General features: G+C 44.0%; 1 protein-coding gene across 2 annotated transcripts in view; it reads right to left on the bottom strand.

Moving 5' to 3' along the window:
- LARP7 (La ribonucleoprotein 7, transcriptional regulator) overlaps positions 1–16,350 on the bottom strand; it is a 681,751-nt gene that overhangs the window by 125,152 nt on the left and 540,249 nt on the right. Inside the window, exon 10 of one of the 2 annotated variants that reach the window (XM_069630982.1) lies at positions 6,997–7,100. In XM_069630982.1, coding sequence (XP_069487083.1) covers positions 6,997–7,100 — 104 coding nt within the window. The remainder of the gene's footprint in view (positions 1–6,996; positions 7,101–16,350) is intronic. The other variant, XM_069630983.1, reaches the window with a different exon arrangement.

The following is a 16,350-nucleotide window of genomic DNA, read 5'->3' as shown; positions in this document are numbered from 1 at the left end:
CCTTTAAATGTTAAGTGAAGAACGTTACCTTTGTGTAGAGTTTGTTATACTGAGAGGTGGTTTAAACAGTCATTGCCTAAGCCAAAAGGGTGTGAAGAAGAATTATTATCAGCGTCTGGTAAATAATAGAGGTGAAACAAGATTGGCATGAGGGCTGGCCTTCTGATAAGAGGTTCAGGAGAAGGAGTGCATTGCCTGTCTTACATGTGGAAAACACATAAGTGCATTGAATAGCACCAGTGCGATTCTTGTTTCCCTTGAAGAATTCCTTAAATCTAATTGTGAAGCACAAAACATTCTTAAAAGCTTTGAAGTTGACCCTTACCACAGAAGTACTTGAATATAGTAGTTTGGCCTGGCAAGGGAGTACATCAGGCCATAGAACTTTGTACCAATTGGTCTTGTTCGGGCAGGAGAGTATACAAGGGCGGGAAGCAGCAGGAGTTCGTCTTGGTTGGCAAAAAGGTATACCAGATCCAAGAACTTTTGTGACAATTGGTTCTGTTCTGGCATGGGAGTACACCAGAACGAAGAGCAGAAGCTGTAAACCTGGCATGGGAGTAAACCAGGTGAATGTTGATGCAAGTACTGTTGTGGGGTAAAACCTTATGAAGAAAGCATTTGAAGAATCACTTCAATGTTTTGGTGAAGTAGTACTGGAACTAAACGTGGTGTCAAAATATCCTGACAAAGACATTTGTTTTGAAGCCAATTAAGTTTAGAAGTATTCTTTGTTGTTGAATCCTTCTTTATCAATGAGAAACTGTTTCAAGATCTTTTATTTGAAATGGACATTGTTGTTGACAAAAAGCAGTCTAAAGACTTTGACTACAAGTAGCAAGAAGGAAGTTTTGTTAAACAATTGGGAACCACCCGTGGAATCCAAATTGGAACTTTGTTTTATCAATTTGGATTAAGAGATCTGAAGTAGAACTTCCTATGAGATAGGATTTCCTTATTCTTTTTGAACAGTCAAACAAAAGTCTGCTTGAATCTGGGAAGGGGCAATCACCCATGTTATCAGAAGAAGCAGCTATTACAGTGTGAAGTCCACTTTTATATTTGTTGTTGATTTGTCATATATATCCTTATTGATTTGTTGTGTATTCAAGTGTGAGGGAAAGAACCTGTTACAGTGTTTCCTTTATTTTAGGAAGGGAAATCCTCATTAGGGTAGGGATTGCGAGACGTTTAACCAACCTTTTGAGTTAATAAAAAGGCACCTTTTGAAGAACCTTGACAAAGTTGCCCCCCTCACATTTCAGACCCGCTCACAGAATACAGCCTGAAGATCATGGTGAGCAGCCTCTCCAGTCTGGATCTAAAGTAAACCATCTTGGCAGAGTAGCCTCCCTCAGTGGAAAATCTAAGGAATTGCAAATCCTTGACGAGTGGTAGACTTCGGCAATGTGGTATCAATTTCATGTCATGATCAAAATTTTGATTGGGGTGGGTCGGAAGGGGGGGTGCAGGAAGTGCCTTTAGCACCAGTCAGGGTCATTCAGAATTGGGATCACAGTACAAACATTTGCGTTGCCTTCAATGGAGGCAGTCTCTCTTCCTGGAGAGGTTTCTATTGGCGTCTTTGCTGTAGAAATCCCATTCTGTGACATCGGGTCAGACAGACACTAATATCTCTTCAGTCTTTCGAAGTTTGTAGTTAACCAGCCACAGCAAATTTTAGATGGTGAGGCGGCACAGCTGTAACTCTTGACCCGAAGATTCCGCTCTCTGGAGCCTGCGTCCGTATCCCCCTCCCAAAGGTTTCACACACAGCAAGTTAGTGTGGGTTCCTCACTGTGGGAATTCTCTCCTGGATCTCTTGGAGGCTCTGACTGTCAAGTAGAATTCTCTGTTGGGATCCTGCAGTGCTTTGAGACTTCCACCTTGGCTCTTAGGATCCCTTCATATTGGTCAACCACCAGCAAGATGTGTTTGGAGCAATTAGCAAAGTGGGCACTCATTTATGGTATAGGAGTTCAGAAAACAGTTACCATCAGCTGCTTGGGACTCTCACCCCCTCCCCCAACACAGGCAGCACGTTTGTTATAGCTATGCCAGCATGATGCAGAGGAAAGGAGAGCCACAGCAACTGTAATTATGCCCTTGTGCGGACAAAAACTCAGTCTAGCAAGAGGCTATACCACCATTTTGAGTGCATTATATAATAACATTTTTTTAAAACACTTGGACAATGTTCACTTGTTTGGTGGAGAAAAAAAGATTCCAGGGCTTTCGGTAGCGCCCAGAGGCAGACTGCTGACTGCATGATGGTATACTGGAGAATAATAGTTCACTTAAAATGACAGCATATTTCTTTGCTTGATACTGCATGCTAATGTGTTCCTTGGTTTTCTTTTTTCCTTGTAGGGGGGGAAGATTGAGTCAATTTAGAACAGCTAGCCCTGGCATCCTGACTCGCTCCACTCTTGGTTAGGTTATGTAATGGCAAGCCACAGACTGCTTACTAGGTATCTCCATGCATGTGTTTTTGCTCTTAGTCACCAGAGACAGTGCAGAGACGAAGTTAAGCAAGGTTTGAGGATGGCACAATGCTTGTGGTTTGCACCTCAACATTAGCTTAGTCCTAAAACTTGGGTTGCAATCACAGGCCTCAGGCTCTGTTGGTTGACAGTATTCTGTGTCCAGTGCTTCTATCTCTTGTCATGCCTGTGCAAGGACTGGGCAGAAAGGCTTTTCAGGAAGCAGTGAATACTTGAGTGTGCAACTGGCTCTGCATGTTGGGTTAAGGATCTGATGGCTGGCTTCTCGATTGTCTGTGGTTTTTAGTCTGGTGTCCAGATACTGGGCAGACCTTTATCATCAGAAAAGTCCTTGGAAGAGTGTAGGGAACAGAAAATGTTCCAATCGGAAGAGCAATCACGAGGCCTTTTCATCTGTCCTTCATGACTTGTTACTTGGTTTGACCAGGTAAGAATGGGGACCTGCTGTTTAATTAGGATAGGAGGTTTAACAGCTTCTCAGATCCCAAGCAGAGGGCTTCATTCATTGCAATTTTTGCTAGCTACTCAATCACAGAGGCAGTGCCACATCCAACTTCCAAATGCAAAACAAAACACCAAACCAGTGATTTCTGGTTCACTTAACTGTAGCCCTAGTGTGGAGGTAGGTAGTACACCTGATCATATGGCAACATCTTTATCCTACTCACTCTTGCATAGGGCCATGTCTGAAGGTTATACTAAATGCACTAGTAAACAGCACTTTTGCCACTGATGGGTGGCCTATTGGTGCTCAAGAATAGTTAAGAACAGAAGCTGCATGGAAATGGTCTGTTTGCAGGGTCAGAGCCGAAGGTGAGCTAATTCTGGGGGCTTGATGATGCTGTTCAGTAGCAAGATGGTGCAGACTATGGCTCAGTGATGCATTTCAGGCATGTTTGGGGTCCACTGTGCCCATAGGGCTATAAGTTAAGCTTTCATTGATTGAAGAATGTCTTTTGTAGTCATAGGTCTGCTAACACTACCATGTATAGCAAAGCTTCTTTTGAGAGCAGAGGGGTTTTGGTCAAGGGGAGGCAGCACTGCTCATGTTCAATCCCAAGAGAGATCCCCGTTCAGAGCAAAGGTCAAAGTAAGCGGAAACCATCAGGAACTGAGTTCTACTACCTTTTTTTGTTAACAGTTCCAATAATTGTTACTATTATTTCAACATTCTGGAGCAGTTCTTTTTGAAGTCCATGCATACCTCTTCCTTTTACCGCCCTATAGCAGTTACTGCTAATTCCGTTTGCTGTACACTCATGAAGCCTGAATGGCATCCCAGGCTTGAGTGACTTCAGCTGGTTATCCTATCCAAAGGGGGGGAAGATGGAGGTTCTGCTAACCAGACAAAGGAATCCCTCCTCACACCCCACCCTCCTATATTTTGGGAAAACATGCCAAGTGATCATCTCAAGGTAGATGCTTCGACATTATACCTGATAAAGGTTCAGGCCATGCACAAATGATGCTACTTTAAAATAGGTAGCAAAGTGGGATTTGATCCTTCATGCCATTGGAAAAGTGTGCATTTGTAGTAATAGCCTTAAGCACTAGCTGTGTGGACTATTGCATGGGGGGTACTTCAATAAAACATATTAGCAAACTTTAGGTGGCTCAAATCGAATTTGTTTCTTGAAGTATGAAAAGTGATGCTGTCCAAGGCTTGCTGAAAGCTGCTGTGGCTTGTACCAGAGTTTAGAATTGAGCTTAAAAGTCTCTGCATAATCTTTAAATGCACCCTTCGGGATGCTCCGATCTACCTTAGGGATAGCATCACACTGTATATCCCAGAATTGAGCCTTTGGTCTAAGATGAACCATACACTCTTCATCTCTAGGACAGCCAGTCTACATTAAGACTACAGATTAAATCCGGGGACCAGGATTTGGAATGTATTACCAAATTCTAATCATGTCAGGACAGGATTTTTTTGTTTCAGGCACCTGTTGAATCATAATCTATTCAGGTAAGTTCCATCAGAGATAAGACCAGCAAGTAGAGACAACAGACTACACACCAAGGCAGTACATAAATGTTCCAAATGACTGACAGGAAAAATTCATAAATACACAGCGTCCTCCATTTGCCCATTCAGCCCACTTCACTGTCAACCTGCACCTGCAGCAACAACTTAATGTGTTACAGCACGACCATGCCTAAGCAGACACGATGGGGCCACAGTTCCATTACCTTTTTGGTTCACTTCTATTCCTACTCCAGAGTGACCTTGGGCAGACTGCTTCAACAAGTCTTCCACACATCTTCAGGCTTCTTGTTGCTTCAGGACTCTTCTCAGTAATGGACAATGGTTTGGTGTAGTTTTCCTTGGGTTATAGGAATGTTAGCAGTTCAGTGCCAACTCAGCATTTAATCACAAACCGGTACATTTTCAAACATGTGCGGTCACCCAATCATAGGGGTGCGCCCTATGTTATCATTCCTTGGCTTGTTCTTGGGTAAAAATATAGGATGTGAATTCAACCTTGAATTCCACACATCCGTTCGAAATATATGCCTTATCTGGTAATGGGCTCTGTCTTCATGGAAGGTAAGCATTAGCATATTGTGCGAGCGCCTGGAGACTGCCTAGTGTCACACACCTGTGCCCGGGAGATTTAAGCAGCCCACATCTAGGATGAAGGACAGCTGCTGTGGTGACTGGCGAGAGAGAGCAACAACTCTGCACGGAGCGGAGAGGCGAGAAGCCAGAACCGGCATGGTGGGGACGAACGTCACACCGCAGAACAACAAAGGAACTGCAAAACTGAGAGGTGCTGCAGGAATGCCAGGAGCAGGTAAAAACTGCTGGGCATTTGTAGTCACAGGGGAAGAGCAGTTCACTTACTGAAGCCAAAGGGAGAGCAGACGTGTCAGGATAAAGCCACCGAGGACCGGCGATCGAAGGAAAGAAGACCGTGAGAGAGGCATGCAGGAACCCTTCCCTCACCGACCACGAGAGACGAAACTAAAGGCTACTGAAGCCGGTGAGTCCTCCAAAGAGCAACCAGGGCATATCAGCGAACAGGCCGAAGACGTGTATCTGAAAGTTACTTAAATGAGACAGAGGAAAGAGATGGACATACTAAAGGGGAGTTTAAGTTGCAGTAAAACCCTTTGCAAATGTGTAAAAAGGACAACATCAGGAGGATACATTATCAAATACTATATACAGACTAGTTTGGGAGCGGGTGGGGAACCCAGAAGAGCAGAGGTTCTCGCAGAGAAGTATACCAGTCAGAAGTGTGTGGTATGAAGCAGAAGTCCTGGCAGGAGAGTACACCAGATAATTGCAAGAATATAAAATAAAGGTCCTAGTAGGGGGATATTCCAGACCATTAAAAGGATTGTAACAAAACAGTTCTATGTGCAGGTGTAACACTTGGCTGAGAAAGGCTCAAAGAATTGTGTTTAAAGAAACTGTGAAGACAAACATTGTTGTGCACAAGCTTTGCATTTGGCCAAGAGGCCCAAAGAACTATTCCTGAAAAGAAACCAAAGTTGTGAAGTTAAACAATTGTTTTGCAAGTGTTGTACTTAGTCCAAAGAACTATGGTATGAACATCTCAAGGAGTAAAGAAGAATCCCTCTGGAAACCTGAAATTTATCCTTGAAGAAACTTTTTGTTTAAACCCTTTTTCCTTCCTTTATTAACACTTTTTCAAAACCAATCAAGGTTAAAGACAAATCCCCTTTTTATAGTGTGAGGCTCAGAATAGAATTTAGACACAGAACAATTTCGTTTTCACATCCTGACGCAGACAGAGCCTTAGTTTCTGTTTAGGTAGGCAAATCCTCTTAGAACAAAGACAGAGGCCTTTTTCCAACCCCTTTTATTTTCAATAAAAGCCTAACCAAAATCATGGCAAACCTTTGTCCGACTCATTTCTGACTCCTCACACCACACAAGGGGACAGGTTTTACTGTATAGCTCCTTCAGGAATACCAATGCAAACCGCTCATAGGGGATCTTATTCCAAGATGCCTGTCAACTCCTTTATTACTAAAGAATCTAAGTGCATTGGTCTACCTGCTACATTTTCCTGCTGCCACCATCTTCTAGGGCGCGCACAGCTAACGAGGCAAGTCAACACAAAGTACTTTTTAGGCACCCCACTCTGAAAGGCTTAAGATTTCTCAGGGGTTGGGGGTGCATTTAATAGAGTAGCCCACTTACGGAGGCCTGTGATAACGATTCACTAATGGAAAAGGTAGAGGGAAAAGAATAAATCAGGACAACAAAACATCAGGGGGCTCATATCAGAGTCAGAGTTCAAGACTTTCACCCTGACACTACAACTGGAACAGCACGGGACTGTAGAGTGGTAAGCATGCTGGAGAATCTGATGTTTGGATGGTCCCGTCACAACACATTCGCAATCCCACTTCTTCAGCATTCTTTATTCAGACAGTTTTCCTTTATAAAAAGAGGGTGGGTGGGAATCACCCTAATAGAGTGAGTAAGTGAAAGATGATATTTAACTAAGGCATTTACCTTTATGACTTTTCTCCCTGGCAGTGGCTCAACTCCTGTGATCTTCACAATGACTCCATTGACAAACTGTGGCCCCGTTGGGATCACCTTGTCACCATCAGCTGCTATTGTGAACACAAAACATTTAAAAAAAAAACAACCACATATTGGTAAAAAAAATATTTAAAAGGTGAGTCAAGAAAAACCTCTCACTATTACATCTTTAATGAAAGTCCAGCAAGCAGGATATTCATTTCACAACATTCTTCAAATCAATAGAAAGACTAGTACTTCTATAAATGCATGGGGATACAACTACAGTGTAAAGGATGCAAGAAATAGGACAAATTGTGGTAAATTTGGTACTTTAGCCCTTTGCTCGTACTCATTTACAAGTTGTTAGGAACACACTACACTGCAGGCCCTTAATTCAAAGTGTCTCCCTCTCTCACCCTCCCTCCCTCCCTCCCTCCCTCCCTCCCTCTTCCTCCTACCCCCTGCCTCCCACCCATACCCCTCCGTCATTTTTCGAAAGGCTAACAATAGTCAAAAGCACTTCATGTTCAGATGGATTCCAAAATCCACCCGTGGGTGGAATTTGGCAGGCCACCCTATTATGGTGAACAGAGACACAGATTTTAGCCAAACCCAATCAAGGTAAGGTAGCAGAGCGGCAATACTTAGTGCTCTTAGAGGATCACCAATAAATCAAGTTACACAAGTACAGTTATTTGTAGGACTTTAAAATACACAATAAGCAAGTAAAACCTAGTTAAATACTGTCACACATAAAAAAAATGTTTTTAAATTAACCCTCAGAAGAGAAAACAGATACTTTAATAACCAGTGCAACACAGGTAGGTACTTCAACACATGTAATCCAGTAAAGGCACTTAAAATAACCGCAGGCTTCCTCCCCAAACAATGAGTCCAACACTAGGATAATTTGGGCCCTGTACCCTAAAAGTCATCAGTTCCAAAGTTATACTTCACTGGTAAGTTAATTAAGAGATTTGGACAATGCCAGTGGCTATGATCATAAAGTCAAAAAGGTAAAGTTCAGGTAGTCTAACTTAATCCCAATCACTAAGATAGGACAAAAGTATCATTGACAGTCTCGATCGACAAAGTCAGTAAAGACTAATTTAGGGAGAGAACTTTACGCCCATGCTACCCTATGGAGAACAGGGGGGTAGGAACAGGTATGTTAACTTACCCCACTGACTTCCATTTCTCCCAAGAGCACTGTTGAGGTTGCAGAATCTGATGGGGACACAGTCTTGTGCTTGGACCGGTCTCGGAAGGCTCAGGGATCGCGGTGTGTAGAATTTCGTTTCGGCCGATCATGGGGCTTAGGAATCAGTTCGTCACTTTCCAGCAGAACACCCAAATAAACAAAAGATGAAGACTTCCACTGTGCAGGCGATAAGGACACCTCTAGGATGCAATGATGAATTGCAACGAAAGTCACCACGGTCAGGTGATGACAGGCAATCTTCCAGGGATGAACAAAGGAGCAGGTCCTGCATGGTTTCCAATGATGCAAATAAGCTGAAAAGACAGGAGAAGGCGCCTTGTTGTACAAGTTGAAGATCCTCCAAGTTCCAAGGATGCACTTGGTGAAGGCTGCAGGGGGGTAGCCTAGGAGGGAGTTTGTCAGTCCACCGGTTGGTCCAGGGACACTTCCGAAGTCTCAGAAGGAGTCGAAAATAGTTGTTGCCACCAATCCAGTGCAAACCACTGAATAGGGTCTTCTTTAGATTAGGCGAAGGAGCATGGTTTAACCGGAAATGGCACAGATCAGCTGCAGGGGTCGTCCTTGGGTCGGAGGACTTGGCTCCGAAGAATGGCTGCAAGAGGTCACCTTTTATCCAAGATCTGGAGTGCACGCTTGCCCAGGTCCACCAATGGTAAGGATCTGCACCATTCAAACAGCCAGTTGGCTAGCCAATCCTGGATAGACACTGGCCACCAAATCTGCCCAGCAACAGACATTCAAGCAGCTGAATGTGAACTGGGACCAGACAGTCCCAGCCCCCACATCCAGGCCTACACACAAAACGCCCCTTTACCCTCAAAAGCAGCAGTTTACACTGGATAGGGCATTCCATATATGGAATTTCCCGACCTGAGAAGGCAGGAAGAAGGGCAAAGAACAAGATGGCCAAAGGACAAGCAAAAACCCTGTGGTACAGCCATCTTAAAGTAGCCACCTTTAGTGCCACCTTTAGTAGCCTTTAGCAGTAAATGCCAAAGTGCACAAGTAAAAAATATGAAACGTGGTAGAAAAATATCCATCCTAAGCACATTGTAAAAGTAACTTCAAAGCCATTTTAGAAAAATGTAGGATAAAAAGTATCCTAACCACACTTCACATAAAAGTGATGTGTGCAATTTTAACAATACAAGAAAATCACTTAGCGAGACATAGTGCTCAGTACCAATAGTCTTATGCACTAACCCGTTTACGCACACAAATGAGCAAAAAGACAAGAGAATTAAAGTAGAAAGTCAGGTCAGTCACCCAAAGAAAGCAAAAAGAAGTCTGTTGGAGGAAAGTAGCAAAAAGAACATTTTTTGTGACAATTCAGAATGCCATTGGAAAATAAATGCTCATGTATGTTTCATAAAACAAATATTGCATTTTACAGCTCATGTGGCTGAACTGGAAAAAAGCAACCAAAACAGAAAACGTACCAATAAGTTTATGGGTCACCAAATTCAGGCCATGAGAAAAAGTCCCTTCATTTGTGTCAGAGGAATAAATTACATCAGAAATACACCACCCAAAGGTAAGATAATCAGAACTCCTGTGCCACTGCTTACCAGCAGCCCTACGTTACACTTACTCATAACCAGCCCTATAGCATACTGTACTCCGAGACCCCCGGCCGGCCCACAGAGCCGAGGTTTGCTCAGAAGTACTTTAAGACGAGATAGCTGCACCCTTGAGATGGATGGGGGTGTAGATTAATTACTCCAACACCAATCAATAAGGACCACTCAATGTTTTGGCAAAAGGAGTCTGTTTAATGACAAGTACAGAAAACTGGGAGTTATGGATATCAGCAGTGATGCGATCGTCCTTCTCGCTTCAACTCCAACGAACTTCATACAAGTTGTAACATTTATACTCAAAAATCGTCATCATTGACGTGTAACACTCAAAAGTTAATATGCATTTCTATAGGTTAGGAAAAGGTAACTTTACTATAGGTACTAGATCTATATATGGTAACGGAGTAAGGGGATTGGGTAAACACTGGCAGGTGGGTGTCTAAGCCCTTCCTTCAAAAATGACTACTGTAGACGTCACTAAAAGTATGTCTCCTCTTTGGTTCTACTAACTATATGACCTTAGATTATTTGGTCCATTGTGATTAGGTTGGCACCAACCCCATGCATACTTTCCCACTTCACTTAGCAGCACACAGAATGGTCGGCCAGGTGCAGGGTGCCCCTTTGTTACCCAGCCTTCCTCCGATTATGGTTACAATCAATCATCACTTTAGTAGCCATGTGTCAATTAGTTCACTGTGGTTGGCCTCGAGACTGCATCTTTTGTCTGGAAAAGTGCTGATATCTCTGCCTGGTCCGGTGCCAAGCATAGGTGTGAACCCTCGCCTCTTCTTGCTCGGCTGATCACGCGATGCCTACACCGTGAATTTGTCTCTTTTCTCTCAATTTGTGTATTTAATTCTCATTTAGCCCGCCACCTGCCCAAGTCTTCTTATCTCGACCTTTCAGAGGCAAGATATTCTGTTCTTAGTTTCAATTAAATGTAGCTACTGCTCACTTCTTCCATTGGTATGACCTTGGCTTTCCTGGCACAAGTTGCCTCTGCTGAGTTTCGTTTCAGCAGTCTCTTCCTGTTTTACTAAATATGAATCTTTTCTCGTTTGTCCTTTAGTAACCTGGGTTGATTCTGCTTCTTGTGCAAAGTAGAAATACACTTCTAATACTGTGCTTCGTTTTAAGGTAGATTATGTATAATGGCGCTTGCCGCACTATTCTTCTACTAAGCATAGCAAGCTGCACTGCTTTCTTAGCTTTCTTGCAGTTCCAAGCATATTTACAGGTGTAAACTGGGCAAATGTCTTCATCTTGCTTACAGCTTTAAACTTTTTTGCATTTCGACATCGTCCTTTCACTTTATGTTCACCATATCCTTATTCATGGCAGTTCGTCTCTTTGCATCATTCTCGGGTCATCAGTTCTTCCATCCGAGAGTCTGTCCGGGTCCTCGTGACGTCACCATTCGTCTTCCATTAAGACCTTTTTGGTTTCTTCCGGGACTGTACTTAGGCAATCTTCATTTTGTTTCATTTGTTGGTAGGGTTTCCTTAATGGATACCTTACTGTCCATGGTTGCCTTGGTATTGGTACTTCAATAGGTGCTGTTCTTCTGATCGGCACTGGGCAGAGCCATACTGCGGCTCTCAGCTGGTTTATTTGCTCATCATACATCATACACTTTGGTATGAACTTTCCTGGTACTTCAAAATGGACGATTGGAGTGCAGGCTTTATTTGGGACCTCCTCTACAATACCAGCCACTTTTACTCCCTTAAAAAAGGCAAATAATTCCAACAAAAAATAGAGGGTAGAAATATGCCCTGCAAAGAGTAGGAAACAATGGACACATAAGAGCCTAACACTTGCTTCCACGCACAAAGTTGCACAGGTCTTGTCGAATTGTGGTTACAGCAGAGTAGAGGTGCAGCTCTAACAACATTACTGCCTGATCTGAAGAATTTTCAATGAAAAAAACAACTTAATAAGCATGTATTACAAGGTGGAAAAAAGTTGGCATTACAAAAAGGGATCTGATCTAGCCTAAGATGTATCCCCATTCATAATGAGAATTGAGTAAATCCCTTAAACAAAGCAGCATTACTGGACTCCAAACTTGCACAAGAAGTATGAAGTCAAATATCATCTAAGCCCAGCTTGTAACCAAATAGAAAGTGAAGTGACTAGCCACAGAATCTCACATGTAGCTTTTTTGCCCCCATCCTTTCACCCTTCCCTAAACAAAATTAAACAAATAGCTACCCTAAGATTCCTTAAGAATCCCAATTTAAAAAATAATTAAAAAAACTAGGTTTGCCTAACAAGTTAATAGCAGCACTCCTTAGACAGAGGGCCTTCTCCTGCATCTATATGTCCAACTTTTACAATTGACTGTTAAATTGAACAAATCAACCAGGGTGCAGAGTTTATTTCCGTTTAAAACAGCACAGTTCGGATTGGTTGGGCAGTTACTAATGTTCGTGAACGGCCCAATGCATCCCGATAGTTGAAGACACAGGATCTGAAGTCGCCCCTACCACACATTAGAGGAGCTGAAAGAAGAACCAGAAGAGGGTGAGTAGACCCTAAAGATGACATTCAGTGTCTCAAAAATGGCTCACCTCAGCACCGACTTGAACACTGCAAAGTGGAGCTCAGGTGTCAGCAACTGAGGAGTAGTGGCTGAAGATCGGATGGGTAGCCGACTGCAAGGGAGCACGACAACGCCAAATTAAGAGCCCCAAAGTGAGTCAGAGGACCCACCAGAAGAAATCCTGATGGCTAAATACCACTTAAGTACCATGAGCTTCGAGAATGCAGAGATTAGTTCCGTTAACAGCTAGAGGTTATTGCGGTCTGGCACTAGAAGGACAGAGTCAGCATCAGAAGAATCCACAGCAGAAAGATTAAGATTAGATTAAAAAAGTGTTTTGATGCCTAGCCTAAAGAGCAGCGTCCCAACTTTGCCACTGGAGAAGTCACAGTTCATTTTGGTCATCCGGTCTTTTGCTCAAACGTAATTGCTCCTTTCCCCCTCAGGCCCCTCCCCCCAGGAGGCCACCACTACAACTGGTTGACCCATTCAACTGCTCTACTAAAGGAGAACCACCATACTCCCCCCCTCACTCCGCCTCACCCCACCTACCCGTCACTGTTCTCTCCTTCTCACGGGGGTCACCCCCACACAATTTCTGGGCCATCTGTTACCCTCACCTGCTACTCTATCCTCACCCCTGCCCTTATTACTCTCAACTACCCCTCCCACCTCTGCCCACACTTCACCCTGTTCACTTGTCAGGGTTGGGGGGGGGCGGCATACATGAAGTCTCTTTTTTTGTCCACTTCTCTTGCTTTGTCCCTTTCCCCTCACCATAATGTTCCACCAACCCCTTTCCCACTTTACTCCATACCATCCCCTCAATGCCCCTCAATCCCCGCACCGCTGTGTTAGTGTTTTTGCTCTACCATCTACCACTTCATCCCAATGCAGGATCTGCTCCCACCTGACCAACAGGTTTGGCTTTCAACTTTCGCTCCATCATAAATTGGTCGATCTGGGTGCCAGGTCAAGGCCTTGCTTGATGTTCTAGCGACAGAACAAGTCCAGCATAAGAAACAGCTACATTGGCTCTCTAACTTAATGCATACTTCCGCTTCTAGGACAGGTTACACAGGCAGGCACACAAATGCTAAAGGAGCTACAGAGGTCTGGATCCTATGGTCTCAAAAGATCAAAGGAAAGAAGTGATTAACTCTGTTCCTTATTGTCACAGGAGAGCAAGAGCCTCACTGTTGCGTTTTCACAGGGACAGAAGAGGCTGGTGTACAGCTTCAGTCATCGTCCACTGGTTAGTCATCCTTCCTGGTGCTTTGATATCAAATCCCAGAGTTTTGACAAAGTCGCAGTGCTCAGTCTCTGCTTTAATCCCAAAACCAGACCTGGGGGCCCCAAACCTCAATTTAGGCACACCTGCATCATTCAAAATGTACTGGTGTAAATTAATGCTATCCGACAAACTAGAGGGCATTTATGCAGGTAAATCCAGGAGATGTGGATTCCAGATGACTTTCAGAAAGCCCATGCTCCGGGACACCATTACACCCACGACCCCCGCTCCCCACACGCCGTTGGTGACCTTCTGCCAAGCACACCTGTCAGTAATGACCCTAAATGGACATTCCTGGTCGCCACAAATGCAACCATGTACAATTACCTGGTTGATAGATTTAAACTATTGCCTCCATTTTAGAGCGGCCTCAGGGAGCAAAAGGTTCTCGGTCCTGTAAAAGGGCCACACATGGTGCAGCTACACAACGGATCTACGAGATCTGACCACGGCTGATTTTGCTGTGGCCGGAAAGTTTGCATAAGAAAGGTGCGAACCACCAAAAGTTTGCACCTTTCTCATGCAAACACACGTACATACCCAAACCCCCACCCACAACACACCCATGACACACCCCCCACCCACACCAACCATAAACAAACCCCACTTACCTTTTTCTTCACGCTGAGTCCCTGCGGCGCCGGTTCACGATCACGGAAGTGAAAGGGAACCGGCGCTGCAGGGTACTTTTCTTTTTTTCTTTTACGGGGGCTGCAGAGTTTTCCCCCACAACCCCTGCTCACTATACCACACACTATAGTGAGCAGGGTGTTGCGGGGGGACACCCCCGCAGTCTTTTTTTTTTAAACTTACCTGCAATGCTACCACCAAAGGTTTGAACTTTTGGTGTTCGAACCTTTGGTGGTAGCATTTATAGAACTTTTTGTTCATGCAACCATTTAGATACAGTCTTTTCGTACAATACCACACAACAGCTAAAGTGCCAACATCAAGAGGTTGATTAGCTTAGAGGAAGGCGAGCTGCATCAAGCAGAGCCTTGCTGAGGTGATGAGTTGCCAGGGAGATTTTTCATAATCTCTCCAGTGATTTGTTTCAGAAGACCAACCCAGTGCTGTCAAAACAGCAGGTCCAGCAACCCAATCCAAATAATAACTTGGGCGTAGAGTGGTGTTAGAGTGGTCTGTGGGGGCTCCGGCAAGCTCACCAGCTTACCAGTGCAGGGTAGGTGAAGTTTGCCATGTCTGACTTTTGGTACATTCTTAAGTGAACATTTAAATACTCCTATGTTGCATATAGATTGAGAAGGCTGCGTCAATTAAGCGTAGTAAAGTGAGTGCCGAGGGTTCCTTGGTTTGTCCTTTTTCTCTGCCCGGTGTTCTATTTGGTCTGCCCCCGGCCCTCCGGTTTGACTCTGTGGCTCCTCTTTAAACCTATTTTGCCAGGTGGTCCTGTTTGGTAAGGCTGTCAATTCATCAATTCGAACTTTGCCCCCGTTACAGGGTGTACACGCTACGCAGCAAGGTGGCATTTGATCCAAACAAATTCCCAGATGCTCATTTGGGGGTGTTCTTGGCTCAGGCTCTGGCTATTCCAATAATATCTAGAAGCGAGGCCATTACTGCATGTTCAATTACTGCTAATACCTCCACTCTGATTATTCTTTAAAGTAAGGGGCTGGTCGCAGTTGTGCCAGCTACTCTGATACAGCCTGATCCTTTCCAAGCAGGTGGAAAGTATGTGTCAGACTCAGCTATTCTGGCAATGGAAACCAGTACCCCAGCCGGCAAGCCCTCACGACCCCCCCCCCCCGCCTACCTACCCCCCTGTATTGGGACTTGAATACCAGTGTGATTAATGGAGTGAAAATGCCCGGGAAGGGAGTGGATAACGGGTAGGAGAGAGAGGAATTAGTTGCAGTGTCTCAGTACGTTCCTCCATCTCTATATCTATATCATTCTCCCTGCCTGTACCTATCAGATTCTTCAAGGTTGGATGGGCCTTCTGTTTTTCGCCCATAACACCATAAACAATGACTGAGCCCAGACTTTTTCCTTCAACAACTACAAAGACACAGATGGATGTAGCAACTTCAACAATTCTCTGAGCTTTTAATTTTACTCTAACGAACCGGGTTAAGTCTTTTGAACTTTTGCATGAGGACTATACCAACTCCAATACCAACATGGTGACGATTTTAAAGAAGTTAACTATTTTGGAAGTTTTTATATTGGGATTGGCAAAACCCACTTCCTTGCCACTGAGCAATAATTTGTCACATTCTGTGATAGGTGTTGGAAATCCCTTTGCTAATGGTATGGAGTCCCTGCTGGTGTGTGATCAGAGTTTAAGGGAAGCTGCCAGGTTAGCTGCTGATAAGGCAAGTGATTCCTCTGAGCAAGAACGAGAGGTGGATAATCAGAGTAAATCTGAAAGGCCAATGACCTCTTGTAACGTCAACAATCCCTGAAGCCCTGTTTTTGAAACCAGAGGAGTGGGCCCGGACGTTGGTGAAGGGTCTACAGTCGGACAGGTTGCCCAAAGCAAAACTTTGCTAGATCATCATCCTAAATCCAAATTCATGCCACCAACTGTATCAGAGAAAGTAATTGATGCATTTCACCAAGCTGTGTCTAATGATATTCACGATTATATTGATGGCAAATATTGTGGTCTGTCCAGTAACAAATTCAATCTATCAAATGTGGAGGGACAAGCAAGATCAGAAAATTATAA

Source organism: Ambystoma mexicanum, chromosome 6q (genome assembly GCF_040938575.1).
Source record: "Ambystoma mexicanum isolate Mex_15411 chromosome 6q, UKY_AmexF1_1, whole genome shotgun sequence".
Taxonomy (NCBI): domain Eukaryota; kingdom Metazoa; phylum Chordata; class Amphibia; order Caudata; family Ambystomatidae; genus Ambystoma; species Ambystoma mexicanum.
The sequence above is the reverse complement of the archived record's forward strand: the minus strand, read 5'-3'. Positions and strand labels throughout refer to the sequence as shown.